Raw genomic sequence first — 15909 nt, 5'->3', positions numbered from 1 at the left:
GCACACGGCTGGCTGGCTGATATTAAATTGATCGCCTGCTAAGACTGCAAGATCAGTTAATGGCTATTGAGCCAGGTTTCATCTACGCTGCATTTGTCCATTTGGTTTTTTTCTTGCCTAAGTGCAAAACTCTAATGTGGGCAAGATACGTTGGTCACTTAGTCAAGATACAATGGTCAAGCAGGAGACCCTATACCGGGGGGGGTGTCAAACTCGAGGCCCGCGGGCCGAATTTGGCCCGCAATGTGGTTGGATCCAGCCCGCGGGGCTGTCCTGGAAAATGTAAGGGGCCAGTCCGCGTTGCTTCAATGTGAAGAGGAAACATTGGGCTAGCAGTTTGGGGAGTGACATCAAACTGGCCACGCCCACCCAGTCGGCCACACCCAGTAAGTGATGTCAAGATGGCCACACCCACCCATTTGGCCACACCCACCCAGTTGGCCACTCCCAGTAAGTGGCGTCAAGCTGGCCACACCCACCCAATCGGTCATGCCTGCCCGGCCCCCCGAGGTCAACCACAGCCCTGATCAGGTAAGTGGTAATTCACTTACCTTCCCGATCGGCTCGCAAATGTGAGCGCGTGCACATCCAGACATGTGCACGGCTTTCGGTGCATGTGCTTTGCTCACGCGTGTGGCTTACACTCATGCGCACGGGTAAAAAACATGCTTAAATAGGATGGCATAGAGCCGGGGAGGCGAGGCCCGCCCGTGATTTCTGTTACCGGTTCGGGCGAACCGGTCTGAACCGGCTGAATACCACTTCTGGCCCCGATGCGGCCCTCAATGAAATTGAGTTTGACACCCTTGCCCTATACCGTTCCAGACAAATGGCTGTCCAGTCTCTTCTTAAAAACCTCAAGGTCTGGAAACCCACAACTTCTGGAGGCAAACCGTTCCACCGATGAATGGTTCTCACTGTTAGGAAATTGTCAGCAGGCACACCACGGTAAAGGGACACAAGTGGCATCTCCCTCCTCTCACCAGCCCAAGTGCCAGTCTTCTGCCAGTCTGTGTGGCAAAGGGCAAAGACACAAGTCTTTTCCTCTTCCTCATCTCTTTTTGTCTCTTCCTCTCTTTTTTTTCTTCAGCTGTGCGGCTGTGGGCTCCTAGGCGTGGGAATATGGCTCTCGGTATCCCAAGGAAACTTCGCCACGTTTTCACCCACGTTCCCGTCGCTTTCGGCTGCCAACCTGGTCATCGCCATCGGGACCATTGTCATGGTGACAGCTTTCCTAGGCTGTTTGGGTGCCATCAAAGAAAACAAGTGCCTACTTTTAAGTGTAAGTTGGATTCCGTACGGCTCTTCTGTTTCATGCCAGGGACTTCAGAAATTGCCTTTTTTTCTCCTTTATTTTGTTATATCAAACTGTATACACCAGGGGTGAAATCTACTTACCTTCCCACCGGTTCGGAAGCGCGTGGACCCTCTGCTCATACGCAACCCTTCTACGAATGCACAGAGGGTAAAAAACAGGTTACTTCCTGGTTAAAACCAGGAAGTAACGACGACTGGATGGGTGGGCGGAGCTTTGCGCCACCATCGCTACCAGTTCTCCGAACCACCAGCTGCCATTGCTACCGGCTCAGTTGAACCGGTCCGAACCAGGAGCATTTCAACCTTGGTATACACTAAAAGGGGAATATTAGTGTATACAGTTTGATATAATAAAATAAGAGTAATAATAAGAGATGTTAAGGATGTTGGTGTTGTGTTACCAACCAGCAGAGTAAATGCACAAGGAAACGTTGCTGAGAGCAATGAATAAGAGATGTGCAAACTGGTTTATCAAAAGCTTACTTTATAGTAGAAAAAACAGTCTCATAGACTTTAAACAAATTCCAAGTCTTTGCCAGTTAAATCAGTCCAGTAGTTACAGATATCTTCTTACCCAACAAACAGTAGTTGGTTAGAATAACAAACTCACTCTGGTTCACAAACCACGATGGTAGCAGATCCATCAAACGATGATAGCAGATAGCAAGTCCTCACTATGGCAGCATATCATAGCAGCAACTGAACACTACAATACCTTGCTTAAATACTCTCACAACCAGTCATTACCTAATTACAGCATGACTCAGCATTAAAGCCTTAAAGTTACACAATAGATATTCATATTAAAGTCACAGAACACATATATTGCCTGGACAACTTATTAGGCTCAAACCATATTCTAATAAGAGAAAACATGGAATAATTGAATAATGAAAGATTGCAACTTTATATAAATATGTATCACTATTAGAAATATGTAAGTTGGATTGAAAGTAATAATTATGACTAATGCTATTAGTTTTATTTGTATTACAATATAATAAAATAACAGTAATAATAAGAAACTGCCTTTTTTTCCTCTCCCGAAGCCTCCATCACAATACCAATAATCCTCGACTTGCAACAGTTCCTTTAGTGACCGTCCGAAGATACAACGGCACTGAAAAAATGGATTTATGACCATTTTTCACACTTACGACTGTTGCAGCATCCCCCCCCCATAATCACCTGATCAAAATTGAGATGCTTGGCAACTGACTCATATTTATGACGGTTGCAGTGTCCCAGGGTCGCCTGTTCCCCTTTTGCGACCTTCCGAGAAGAAAAGTCAATGGGGAAGCCTGCTTAACAACCGTGCTACTAACTGAACAACTGCAGTGGTTCACTTAACGACGGTGGCACGAAAAGTCATACAGTGGAACAACATTTTTCTCGCTTAGCAACATTCATTTGGGGGCCAAGTGAGGTCGCAAGTCGAGGACTACCTGTAAAAGTTTGACAACCGAGCCCCGTAACCAGTGAAAGTGAACTTAGCATTCTTTTTTTTTTTTGTAAATTAGATTGTTCATAGTTTTTCTTATGCACACCTCCCTCCCTGGCTAAAATACAGTACTGGCCAAAATTGTGGAAACCTTTTGGGAAAAGTGTATTTTCTAAAACTAGCTAATAGCACCACTTTTTTTTTTTTGTTTGGAGTAGTACCATAAAATTATATAGCAATGGAAAGATAATTTAATCAAGAATGTAATGCAATCACTTTTATGAAGGATTTGCTATTAGAATAGCAGTTACAGCATAAAGAAGAAAAGGGGAAAAAAGGGAAAAAACAAGATATACAAAAATGATCCCCATGTCAGTTAATACTTAGTTGGGGTAACCTTTAGCATGAATGATGGCCTTACAACGTCTTCCCATGGAGTGAACCAAGTCTTTGAGTTCTGCAGCTGTTATAATGTGGAACCAAGATTGAATGATGGCTTCTATTAACTGAGTTTTATTGCTGGGTCGCTTCTGACTAACAAGTTTCTTTAGTCGGTTCCATAGATTTTCAATTGGGTGAAGGTCTGGGCTATTCCCAGGACATTCCAGCAGTGGAATAGGATTGTCTTGAAACTCCACCTAAAAAAAAAAAAAAAAAAGTGGTGTTATTAGCCATCAAACCTCAAAAATACACTTTTCCCAAAAGGTTTCCACAATTTTGGCCACTGCTGTAGCTGAAATTAGCATGCAAGAATCTTGAAAGAGCAAAACAAGTTATTGGTGAAAATCAGCTTGGCTATAGTTGCTTTATCGTAATATGTTTTATTAGTTTTATCACCTAACCGGATTCAAACACATCGAGCATAATAAATTCACCTTCAGCCACTTTTAAGGTAAAACCAAGGGGAGAGCTTTATGAAATTCCAGGAAAAAAGGATCCCAAAATGTGGGAGAAGACTGACATGCCCCTAATTTAAGTCGGAAGGGGACATTCTTAACAAGCTTTACAGTACAGATGATCCTTGACTTATGACCATAAGTGCCCAAAATTTCTGTCGCTAAGTGAAACTGTTCACTGAGTTTTGCCCCATTTTACGACTTTCCTAGCCACAGTTGTTAAGTGAACCACTGCAGTTGTTAAGTTAGTCACATGGTCGTTAAATGAATCTGGTTTCCCCATTGATTTTGCTGGTCAGAAGGTCGCAAAAAAGGGGATCAAGTGACCCCGGGTCACTGCAACCGTCATAAATACGAGTCAATTGCCAAGGGTCTGAATTTTGATCACGTCACCATGTGGTCGTAAGAGTGAAAAACAGTCATAAGTCTCTTTTTTTTTGTGCTGTCGTAACTTCGAATGGTCACTAAATGAATAGTTGTAAGTCAAGGACTACCTCTTCTTGGTTCTGGCAAGGCAGAGCCTGATGTAAATTGGTGAATCCTCATGATAGCCAGTGTTGCGGCCCGACAGAGCTGGCAGCAGATTCGGACAGTGAGGAGGTTGGGGAGGAACGTGGGCCAGTCCTGGAGTCTGGGGAAGGCTCGGATGAGGGCTCTGAGTTGGAGGCAGAGAGAGGGCCAAGGCCATCTGGTAGTTCTTTGCTGCCTCCGGAGTCTGACATCAGTGAGGCAGAAGAACAGCGGGAGCCTGTTCCCAGTGTGCGCATGCGCAGAGCTGCCAGGAGACAGGAACAATTAAGGAAACAGGGTCGACTTGGGAGTAAGGCTTGGAGATGATTGGCCCCTCCCATAAGACATAAAAGAGAAGCGAACTGGACGTGAGCTTTTGCAGGAAGCAATTAGTTCATCTGGCCGATTCAAGATTTGAAACTTCTTTTTGTGACTCTGTGCCAAGTTTGGCCTTGCCCTGCGTCTGGAAATTAGCTCTTTGGCAGCGTTCCACATAAGATACGTGGGTGTGGATAACCTTCCTCTGAAAGACTGTTTATCAAGCCTTGCGGACTGTAAATGAAAGTAATTTTACAGCCGTATGAATTAAAGAGGTTTGCCGGGACTAAGTTGGTGCTGTTTACTTTCTAAGGAAGCCTAGGTCACAACAGCCAGGGCACCAACTGCAAAAGAGGCTGGCCAACTCACTGCCACCTTCTTGACCATCGGTGGCTTCCGAGTTGCCTTCAAACGCTGCACCTGTTGAACACATTTCAGCAATCCAAACCGATCAAGATGACTATGGAGATTCTCAGTCATCCAGGTCATGGTTGTCCCAAAAGTGCTTTTTCAAGAGGCAACTGGACTTTCTGGTTTTTCTTGGAAGACATTCCTCTTTGAAGACAAATCTATCTCAAAATTGAACAGCCCTCTCTCAACAGAGGGGAAAGGATAGGACATCTGTTGTTGTGACCTAGACCCAAATAGTTATTACCAGACACAATCAGTCCTAAACAAACATATTTTATTAGAACAGCTGAGAATTACTTCATTCTCATCTTAGCCCAAATTAATTCCAAAACATAAACAGTCCTTTGGCCTTATCACCAACCTTTGTCTTCTTTGGCACCCTGCCAAAGGCAAAAACCCATGAAGTTCAGAAGCAAGAGACGCCGACGAGAAACAAATGTAGCAACGTTGCTTTCCTACAAAGATCCCAAGAGCCCTTGCTGTTCTTTTAAGCCTTCTGGGAGGGGCCAATCATCTCCTGGCCTTACTCCCGAGTCGTCCTTTTTGCTTTAGCTGCTCTTGCCTTCTGGCAGCTCTTCGCATGTGTGCACTAGGAACAGGCTCCTCCTGTTTCTCTGCCTCTCTACTGTCCGCCTCTGGAGGCTCCGGAGTCCGCGCATCGCTCCCAGATGGCCCTGGCTCCATCTCTGCCTCCGACGCAGAGCCCTCATTCGGGCCTTCCCCTGACTCCAGGACTGGCCCATTGTCCTCCCCAGCCTCCTCACTGTCCGACTCCGCTGTCAGCTCTGCAGGCTGCTGGCGGACCATAACATCTATCTCCAGTCTACAACACAGTCCTTTCAGCAGTTCCAAGAAGGATCCACGCCCATTTGCACCACTCAGGTGACCCTGAGGACAGAGATAAACCTCCAGGTGGCCTCAACGACCCTCTAAAAAGGATGCAAGCGACCAGTTGTCTGCAAGGAGTATAAATCCTTCCATCCCTATCATCCAGTCAGAGCTGAAGAAGCTTCTTGGATGAGAAGCGAAACGCCTTCAAAGAAAAAAAAACCCAGAAAGTCCAAACTGCCTCTTGAAAAAGCACTTTTGGGATTAACCAATCAAGAAGAGTTGATTTGCCGTCACCGAGGCTTTCGGTCCTAGGTGGACTCAGAACTGGTCGGTCAGTTGAAGCTGGACAGAGCTTTCCTCCCCCAACTCATAACCTCCAGCTGTGATTTAAGCAGGAGCCCATTAGCCCAAAAAAGACACACACTGATCACAGTCCAGCTGCCATGGGGGGAATTGTGACCCCAATTCAGGGACCACTGGACCGATCTTCCAGGCCACGTGATGGTGGGCCACAGCTGTCTCGGGGGTAGGGAGGGGGTTTAATCAGAGCTTATTTCCCTTGTTGTTTTGATTATCCCTAAGTAGGTTAATGTAACCACACAGCTCGTGTTTTCCTATCCAGCGATATCATTGACGTGAGGTTTTTTTTAAACCCTTTCCGTGCTCTGGTTCTGACCCTCCACTCTGTTCCTGTTTTGTCCTTTCTTGCAGTTTTTTGTCGTTTTGCTGATCATTCTCCTGGCTGAACTGATATTACTGATTTTGTTCTTTGTTTATATGGACAAGGTAAGTATTTATATAGCCACACACACAGACAGACAGACAGACAGACAGACACACCACGAGGCTGGTTAGCTCATCCTCGGAAGCAAAGCTTCTTTTCTTTAGTGTAATTCCTTGGAGGGGGTGGGGATATATACATGCATGCATATATATTCCCTCAAAAGATAATGAGCATGGAGGCAAGAATGTGACCGAGGCATTATTTTACAGAAAGGGTACATTCAGTTGAATCGAGAAAGACACGAGATCTAGGTCAACCGAGAAAGAAATTAACAGTTTATTTATGGTGCTATGCATGACCCGTCAGAGAAATAACAGCTGTTGCTCATTGCCGAAACCATAATTCTTGGGATAAAATTTATGTCACGATAGAAAGAAAAGGCTGCAGAAAACATTCATTTGCTCACCGGTTCCTAACTGAGAACCGACTAGGCGTATTTAGCGCTTAATCAACTCGCTCCAAAAAAGAAAGAAAGAAAGGAAGGAAGGAAGGAAGGAAGGAAGGAAGGAAGGAAGGAAGGAAGGAAAGAAAGAAAAAGAAAGAAAGAAAGAAAGAAAGAAAGAAAGAAAGAAAGAAAGAAAACCTGTTTATGGCATAAAAAGGTGGAGAGAGAGAGAGAGAGGGAGAGAAAAAAAGTTTGAAAATACATCGTTGTGCGGGATTAGACTTTTATACCATTGTTTTAGACCAGTGGTGGCGAACCTTTTACTCAGCAAGTGCTGAAGAGGGACGCGCTTTGTCCGCTAATGTGCAGCTTACCCCCATGCGCTGCATGTGCAACCACACCATCTGCGCATTTGCGCGGCTCCCCCTGTGTGCTGCCCACGCAATTGCACCATCTGCGCATGTACGTGTTCTTTGCACACGCAACGCGTTCAAAACAGGTGCGCATGTGCAGGAGAGCTCCGAAGACCAGCAATTCCCTGAATTGCACGCATGCGCACCAGAGGCCCGAATACCAGTGGCAGGGCGCGCGCATACGCAGCTGCAGGTGAGTTGGGCGACAGCTCGCGTGCCCGGAAAGATCGCTCTGTGTGCCACCTCGGGCACGCATGCCATAGGTTTCGCCATCACGGTCCCAGACATTAATATTAGTAATAGTATTGTTAATATCTGTAATTATGAATGCTAATGCTAATATAATGGTTAAATATCAGTAGTATTAGTGTTATCTGGGCTCTTTTCAATCAGGTTTGAGGTGGGGGAATGACTTTTTTTTTTTTTTTTTAATTTGATTTATATGCCGCCCTTCTCCGGAGACTCAGGGCGGCTTACAATGCGCTAAGCAACAGCCTTCTTTCTTTTGTATATTTATAGAAAGTCAGCTTATTGCCCCCACAAACTGGGTCCTCATTTAACCTACCTTAGAAAGGATGGAAGGCTGAGTCAACCTTGAGCCTTGGAGAGATTCGAACCAGCAGAAATTGCAGGCAGCTGTGTTAATAACAGGGTGCACTAAACCACTGTACTATCAAGGCTCTTGGCTTGACATGAATTGCATTTATTGGTGGAGCTCAGATACGTGACCCTCCTGGCTGTCCTTGATCTCTCACCATCACTGGGGGAATCTTTCTGGATCAGCTAAGGGAACCGGGTGAGGGGGGAAGGTGCAGTGTTGCAGTGGCTCTTCTCTCTTCTCCAAGCGTGAAGCGGGGAGGTCCCGAACGAAACCCCCCTGGTTTGTGGGGTCCTTGAAGGTTCAGTCGTCTCTCTCTCTCTCCACCCCCACATGAGGCCTCTCGGGAGGTCATCCATCAGAATGAGATCGGGTATCATCAGTAGCCTGCTGGTACTCAGACACATCCATCAAACTCTGGCTGGCTTGAGTGATGCAGCCAAGGACTTCCCTCCGTTCTTGGAAGAGGGGAAGGGGGAAGGTTTGGGAAAGGAGGAGCAGGGCCGCGTGGCTGCCTGACCACTGAATTCAGGGACGTTCCCTTCGTAGTCCTGAGTGAGTTCTGCTTCCCCAGATCAAACGGGTGCACAATTGGGTGTGAGTGTGTCTCCCTGCACCCTTAGCTCCTTCCAAAGAGCTGGTGGCAAGTGCAGCCAGGAAAGCTTTCTGCGCAGATCCATCTCGTGTTGAAACGCACACCCTTCCTGGATTAGGATAGTAATAGCAATAGCACTTAGACCTACACAGTGCTTTACAGCCGTCTCTAAGCAGTTTATAGTATCAGCCTATTGTCCCCAACCATCTGGGTCCTCGTTTTATCAACCTCGGAAGGACGGAAGGCTGAGTCAACCCTGAGCTGGTCAGGATCGAACTCCTGGCAGTGGGCAGAGTCAGCCTGCAATGCCGCATTCTAACCACTGCGCCACCACCGATAGATGATAGATAGATAGCAATAGCACTTAGACTTATATACCGCTTCACAGTGCTTTTTCAGCCCTCTCTAAGCAGTTTACAGAGTCAGCCTATTGTCCCCCAACCGTCTGGGTCCTCATTTTACCGACCTCGGAAGGACGGAAGGCTGAATCAACCTTGAGCCGGTCAGAATCGAACTGCTGGCAGTCCGCAGAGTTTGCCTGCAATACCGCATTCTAGCCACTGCGCCACCACGGCTTAGATAAGCAATAGCGCTTAGATTTATATACCGCTTCACAGTGCTTTTACAGCCCTCTCTAAGCGGTTTACAGTGTCAGCCTACTGCCCCCCCACCCCGAACCGTCTGGGTCCTCATTTTACCAACCTCGGAAGGACGGAAGACTGAGTCAACCATGAGCCGCTGAGACTCGAACTGCCAAAACTGCTGGCAGTCGGCAGTCAGCAGAATTAGCCTGCAATGCTGCATTCTAATCTCTGCGCCACCACGGCCCTTCTTATGGTCACTCCTGCCTTTGTTTCTTCCTCCATGGGCTACTGCAGTGCACCCTCCGTGCGGCTGCAATGCACATTTCAAACGGGGCAGCTTCACTCACGCTGTTGCGGCTTCCATTGTGACTTTTTTGACCATACCCCTTGCAGATACTCCTCCTGCATTGAGGAATTTTTCTCCAAAGCTATTTCGGACACCGGGAGTCTCCACCCGTTAAAGGATGACTCTGCAAAAGAGATTCTGTTCCGTTTAGTCTTGCGCGTTTACACCGTGTCCAACCAAACGACGTGGGGAAAATGATACCTGTAGAGAGTTAACAACGAGAACTCTTAAAAAGCAATTTTTTCCCCCCTGAAATAGGTGAGTGAAAGTGCGAAACAGGACCTGAAGGAGGGCCTCAAGCTGTATAACACAGAAAATAATGTGGGGCTGAAAAACGCATGGAATATCATTCAAGCAGAGGTAAAATAGATAAGCACTTAACATCTTTGCAAACCAAATTCGAAGTCGAAAACTAGACAGCCACTGCAGGAGAGCCAATAAGTCTTCGCTGTTGTGCTGCCGCCATCTAGTGGCATTTGGTAGCATTAGCAATCTGCAATTTCTTTCCTTTTGAACTTATTACACTCTCATCTAGGTACAGTCCAGGGGTGAAATCCAGCAGGTTCTGACGAACCGGTAGTGGAAATTCTGAACAGTTTAAAAACTGATAATGGAAATTTTGAGTAGTTTGGAGAACCGGCAAATATCTGTCTGGCCTCTGTCTGGCCCCAGAGTGGGGTGGGAATGGAGATTTTTTTTTTTTTGCTTTAATTTATATGCCGCCTTCTCCGGAGACTCAGGGCGGCTTACAATGAGTTAAGCAATAGCCTTCATACTTTTGTATATTTATACAAAGTCAGCTTATTGCCCCCACAATCTGGGTCCTCATTTCACCTACCTTAGAAAGGATGGAAGGCTGAGTCAACCTTGAGCCTGGTGAGATTCGAACTTGCAGTAATTGCAAGCAGCAGTTGTTAATAACAGTGCTTAGTCCACTGTACTACAGGGTCTTTATTTTGGATATTTTGCAATATCCTTCCCCCAGGAGTGGGGAGGGATGGGGATTTTGCAATATCCTTCCCCCAGGAGTGGGGAGGGAATGAAGATTTTGCAATATCCTTCCCCCAGGAGTGGGGAGGGAATGGGGATTTTATAGTATCCTTCCCCTGGAGTGGGGTGGGAATGGAGATTTTGCATTATCCTTCCCCTGCCAGGCTCACCAAGCCACACCCACCAAGCCACACCAAGCCACAGTTACAGAACCGGTAGTAAAAAAATATTTGGATTTCACCACTGGTACAGCCTGCATTGCTTGTAACCTTCTGTAACATTTTCATTGCTGAAAAATATGCTTTCCGTGACTCTCTATTGCAGTAAACCGTTATTTCCATAACCACCGTTTATTGAGCTGGGATTTGCCACCATATTAAAGCTCCCTTTTAACGACCCTGTATTAAAACATAAACCAAATAAAACCCATTGCAAATTGTTACATAAATCCAGCCAAATGTTAAAAGCTAATACGGCTTGTCTACCTATATAATGCTAAAATGCTCATTCTCGCGATCTGCGCGAAATGGTTAGTTGTAGGGCAAACAACGTTTGAAACAAGCTAGGATGTATCCAAAATCCAAACCCCACGATTTTTGGGGAAATGAAATTTGGGAAAGCTGTAGCTACTTCAGTGCTACTGGCTACTATTGCTGTGGTCACATCAGCGGTGAAATGCTCCCGGTTCGGACTGGATCAGGCGATCCGGTAGCGATTGTGGCTCGTGGTCTCCGCCCACTCGCCCGGGTGTTGTTACTCCCTGGTTTTAACCAGGAAGAAATGTTTTTTTTACCCTCTGCACATGTGCAGAAGGTTTTGTGCATGCGCAAAGGGTCTATCCGTACATGTGATGTGCATGCGTGCATGTGAGCGAAGCAAGTGCGCCTGTGCGCGGCACATACACTTCTGAACCAGTAAGGAAGGTAAGTAGATTTCACCCCTGGGTCACATGATATTCTGTGACAGTTTCCCAGCCACTCTCACAATCCCTTCCTTCTCAATCCAGCAGCAGCCTTTTACCTGCCTGCTGGGAAGGGAAGGGAAGGGGACGGGAGGGGAAGGAAAGGAAGGAAGGGCCATCACAAGTTTGAAGGTCACTGAACAAGGCAGTCATTAATCAAGGACTATCTGTTGTGAGATGCTTGATCTTTTGCCTTTATTTTACATGTATAACACGTCCATTTCAGGGGTGAAATCCAGCAGGTTCTGACAGGTTCTGGAGAATTGATAGCGGACATTTTGAGTAGTTTGGAGAACCGGCAAATACCACCTCTGGCTGGCCCCAGAGTGGGGTGGGAATGGAGATTTTGCAATATCCTTTCCTTGGAGTGAGGTGGGAATGGAGATTTTGCAATATCCTTTCCTTGGAGTGAGGTGGGAATGGAGATTTTGCAGTATCCTTCTCCTGCCACACCCACCAAGTCACGCCCACCAAGCCACACCATGCCCACCAAGCCACGTCCACAGAACTGGTAGTAAAAAAACCCTGGATTTCACCACTGGTCCATTTCTGAAATATATTCTCATTTCTCTAATAACGTTGTGAACTTTAAGTAATTTTCTTAGGAATGGAAATGCTTTTTTTTAAAAAAAAACAACACATTCTGACTCATTCTCCCCTTTTTCCTCCCCATAGATGCACTGCTGTGGGGTAACTGATTACAGAGATTGGTACCCTGTATTGGGTGATAACGTTGTCCCTGACAGATGCTGCATGGAAAATTCCCAAGATTGTGGTCGGAATTCCAACAACACGAGCTTGGTGTGGAAAACGGTAACCCATCACCTGAATGCTGCCCTAATGCTTACTCGCCCTTAGATCCTTGCAAACGTGGTTACTTCTTTGACTAGGAATATAGGCAGTCCTCGACGTATGACCACAGCCGAGCCCCAAATTTCTATTGCTAAGTAAGATTAAGTGAGTTAAGTGAGCTTTGCCCCGTTTTACAACCTCTCTTCCCACAGTTGTTAAGTGAGTCACTGCAGCTGTTAAGTTAGCAACATGGTTGTGAAGTGAATCCGGCTTCCCCATTGACTTCGTTTGTCAGCTTGTCGCAAAAGGGGACCATGTGAGTCCCGGGACACTGCAATCGTCCATCATAAATAAATGTCAGTTGGGAAGCATCTGAATTTTGATCACGTGACCACGGGGATGCTGCGACGGCCATAAGTATGAAAAACGGTTAGTCGCTTTTTTCAGTGCCGTTATAACTTTGAACGGTCACTAAACAAATGGCTGTAAGCCGAGGACTACCTATAATAGTATATATTGTGAATCCTTAAGTCCTGTAGAATTCAGTGGGAATTACCTCTAGGTCAGGGGTGTCAAACTCAAGGGCCGTGGGCTGGATCCGGCCTGTGGGGTGCTTAGATCTGGGCTGACCTGTAACTATCAAAGGTCCGGCCCGCAGCGCCTCTGTCAGCCAAAATGGGCTATGGGGGTGGGCTCGTGAGTCCCACCCCGCGTCGTGTTTTCGGCCATCAGAGTGCTGCAGGAGGCCATGGATGCCAAAAATGGACTGCAGGGGGCCTTGTGAGCCCCTCCCCAGCTGCCCGATTTCGCCCAGCAGAGTGCTGCAGGAGGCCGTGGAGGCCGAAAACGGGCTGCAGGGGGCCTTGTGAGTCCCCCCGTGGCCCATTTTCAGCTGGCAGAGTGCTGCAGAGTCCATCTCATCTCTCTCCCCCTCCTCACCCACCCACCCGGTTGGCCCACGGAAGAGAACTACAATGCTGGTCCAGCCCTCGAAGAAATCCAGTTTGACATCCCTGCTCTAGGTAAATCAGGATAGGACCGAGGCATAAATCTCCTAATAGATAATAACTGTTGTTCACTCAGCCGTTTGCCCAAGAATTGATCTGGTGCTAAAAATACTTGGCTCTGGTTGATGCTTAGATTACAGATCGCAGAGGGAACTTGTGCAGCTCTCTTAACGTTCCACCAGAGAGGATTTAAGTACTGTGTAGTACATAAAAAGTAAAGTCACCTTCAAGTCAATCTGGAGTCTTTCTGGAGGTTTCTTTGTGCAGGTTTCTTCAGCACTGCTACAGATGGAGTTACCTTCTGCCTTCTGGGAGGTATTTCCACCTTCCCAGTTCAAGTTTATGACAGTTAAAATTCTCTGGAAGTATTCCTTCGAGGGATTCAATACATAGTTATAAATTCATGCAAAATACATTAAGATAGATTTTTTTTTTAATTGTGCGCGCTAGAGACACATTCGGAATGAAAATAACCTTGCCTTTACTCATATTTTACAATCAGTTACCGTAATCTCTAAACAAAACAAAACAAAAAAAACTGTTTAACTAGAATGGTGAGCAATTTGTGCGTGAACAAAATGAGCAAAATCCACCTTGATAAGTCCTTGTCAAATTTCATTTGAAGTTTTTAATTCCTGCCAATCAGCGGTGGGTTTCCAATATTCTTATCGCCGGTTTGCCCCGCACACGGGACTTCCGCGCATGTGCCTGGCCTTGAAAATGTGGCTAAACCGGTTCGCTCAAACCGATACGAACTGGCTGAATACCACCTCTGCTGCCAATGGCTCTTGCGTACAAGGAGAATCCAAAAGGGAGAAAACGATGGGCAGAAGCAGGGGTGAAATGCTACTGGTTCGGACCGCGGCACTTTCCCTTTGGCCTGGGCGGTGGTACCTGACCAAGCCAGTGCGGGTAGTCTTTCACTTTGCCGAAGACCAGGTTGCCGCACTTACAGTTGCGCAGCCGGCCGGAGCGGGACATGACACAGGCGGAGAGGCCAATGCAGCCCCTGTCGAGTCCATCCTGGCTGAGCAATTGCAGTGCCTCCACAGCAACAGGTGCGTCGCAGCCATTTTGCCAGCCTTTGCCTCCAGGCGGTGAGGTTGGAAGGGACCGTTGCCGCCACTCTCCCTCCCCACCAGGCCGAAGGGAAAGCGCTGTGGCGGCACAGCCGGGGCTGTCCCTCTCCCCATCCGTTTAAGAAGGGGAATGTGGCTCCAGTAAGTTTCGCTACAAAAAGCGTGTAGCCGCTGCATCTTTTGACACAAGAAGTGCCTCCAGGCGTACCGGAAACAAGAGGCTGCGGCTGCAGGAATCTCGTGACAGGGGAAAATTTTATAATATAGTATAGTATAGTATAGTATAGTATAGTATAGTATAGTATAGTATAGTATAGTATAGTATAGTATAGTATAGTATAGTATAGTATAGTATAGTATAGTATAGTATAATAATATAATAAATATATAAAATAAAATAATAAAATAAAATAATAAAATAAAAATAGGATTTTAGAATAGAAAATAGAAATTAATTTTTTTTGCCTGCTGGGTTTGGGGGCGTGGCTTGGTGGGGGTGGGGTCATGTGACTGGGCGTGGCTGTGAGTGACGTCAAATCGGTCACGCCCACTCAGTCACAGGAAATCCCCCCCACCAAGCCACGCCCACAGAACTGGTAGGGAAAATTTTTAGTTAGGCAAACCTGTTCTTTTCTTTTCCAGCCTCTCTCTCTTGCTCAGAATGCTGTTGCTATCAAACGGAGTTTTAAAAAGCTTTTTTTTTTTTTCTCTAGGGCTGCTACGAGAAGGTCATGATGTGGTTTGAAGATAACAAGCATATCCCGGGGGCCGTCGGGATGTGTCTCCTCATAATACAGGTATGGGGCTAACTAGAAGAAGGCAGAATGTCTTTGATTCAGGATGTGGAAGGACCAGTAATTGGATTTTTTTTTAAAAAAAAATATTGTTTTGCAAGCTGGGAATCTGGGAGATGGCAGTCATGATGTCTCCCAAGTAGGCATGCAAGACACAGTGGTGCAAAATTTGAACCAGGCTCTTTGGGTTTGTGATCCTGGGGTCAATGATAAGTAAAGGTAAAAGGTAAAGGTTCCTCCTGCACATATGTGCTAGTTGTTCCCGACTCTAGGGGGCAGTGCTCATCTCCGTTTCAAAGCTGAAGAGCCAGCGCTGTCCAAAGACATCTCCATGGTCATGTGGCCGGCATGACTAAATTCCACAGGCACACGGAACGCTGTTACCTTCCCACCAAAGGTGGTCCCTATTTTTCTACTTTCATTTTTTTTAACATGCTTTCGAACTGCTAGGTTGGCAGAAGCTGGGACAAGTCACGGGAGCTCACCCCGTTACGCGGCACTAGGGATTCGAACCGCTGAACTGCCGACCTTTCTATCGACAAGCTCATCATCTTAGCCATTGAGCCACCGTGTCCCTTATAAGTACTTATAAATGATAAGTACATCTGGTGAAATATGTCGAGGAAGATTCAATCATCCAGGCCAAAAGTGTCTAAAAAAAGGTTAAAATCATGGCAATTGGACCAAAGTTTGTTAATTTGAGACGTTTTATTACTCATCCAAGTAACTATTCCATTATTTTCCTTTACCAAAACCTGCTAATGAATTGAATTGCAGTCAACTTTATTTGGCCAAGTGTGTTTAGACACACAAGGAATTTGTCTCAGGAATTTGAAACAGTTTAATGGTGATAATAT

General features: G+C 46.2%; 1 protein-coding gene across 2 annotated transcripts in view; it reads left to right on the top strand.

Annotated features, from left to right (window-relative positions):
- Positions 1–15909, top strand: part of TSPAN9 (tetraspanin 9) — a 145667-nt gene that overhangs the window by 109315 nt on the left and 20443 nt on the right. For both annotated transcript variants that reach the window (XM_087873324.1, XM_087873323.1), the window contains 5 exons: positions 1091–1282; positions 6436–6510; positions 9688–9789; positions 12056–12193; positions 14972–15055. In XM_087873324.1, coding sequence (XP_087729450.1) covers positions 1091–1282; positions 6436–6510; positions 9688–9789; positions 12056–12193; positions 14972–15055 — 591 coding nt within the window. The remainder of the gene's footprint in view (positions 1–1090; positions 1283–6435; positions 6511–9687; positions 9790–12055; positions 12194–14971; positions 15056–15909) is intronic.

This window comes from Pantherophis guttatus, chromosome 7 (genome assembly GCF_059756535.1).
Source record: "Pantherophis guttatus breed Tessera chromosome 7, ASM5975653v1, whole genome shotgun sequence".
Lineage (NCBI taxonomy): Eukaryota > Metazoa > Chordata > Lepidosauria > Squamata > Colubridae > Pantherophis > Pantherophis guttatus.
The sequence above is the reverse complement of the archived record's forward strand: the minus strand, read 5'-3'. Positions and strand labels throughout refer to the sequence as shown.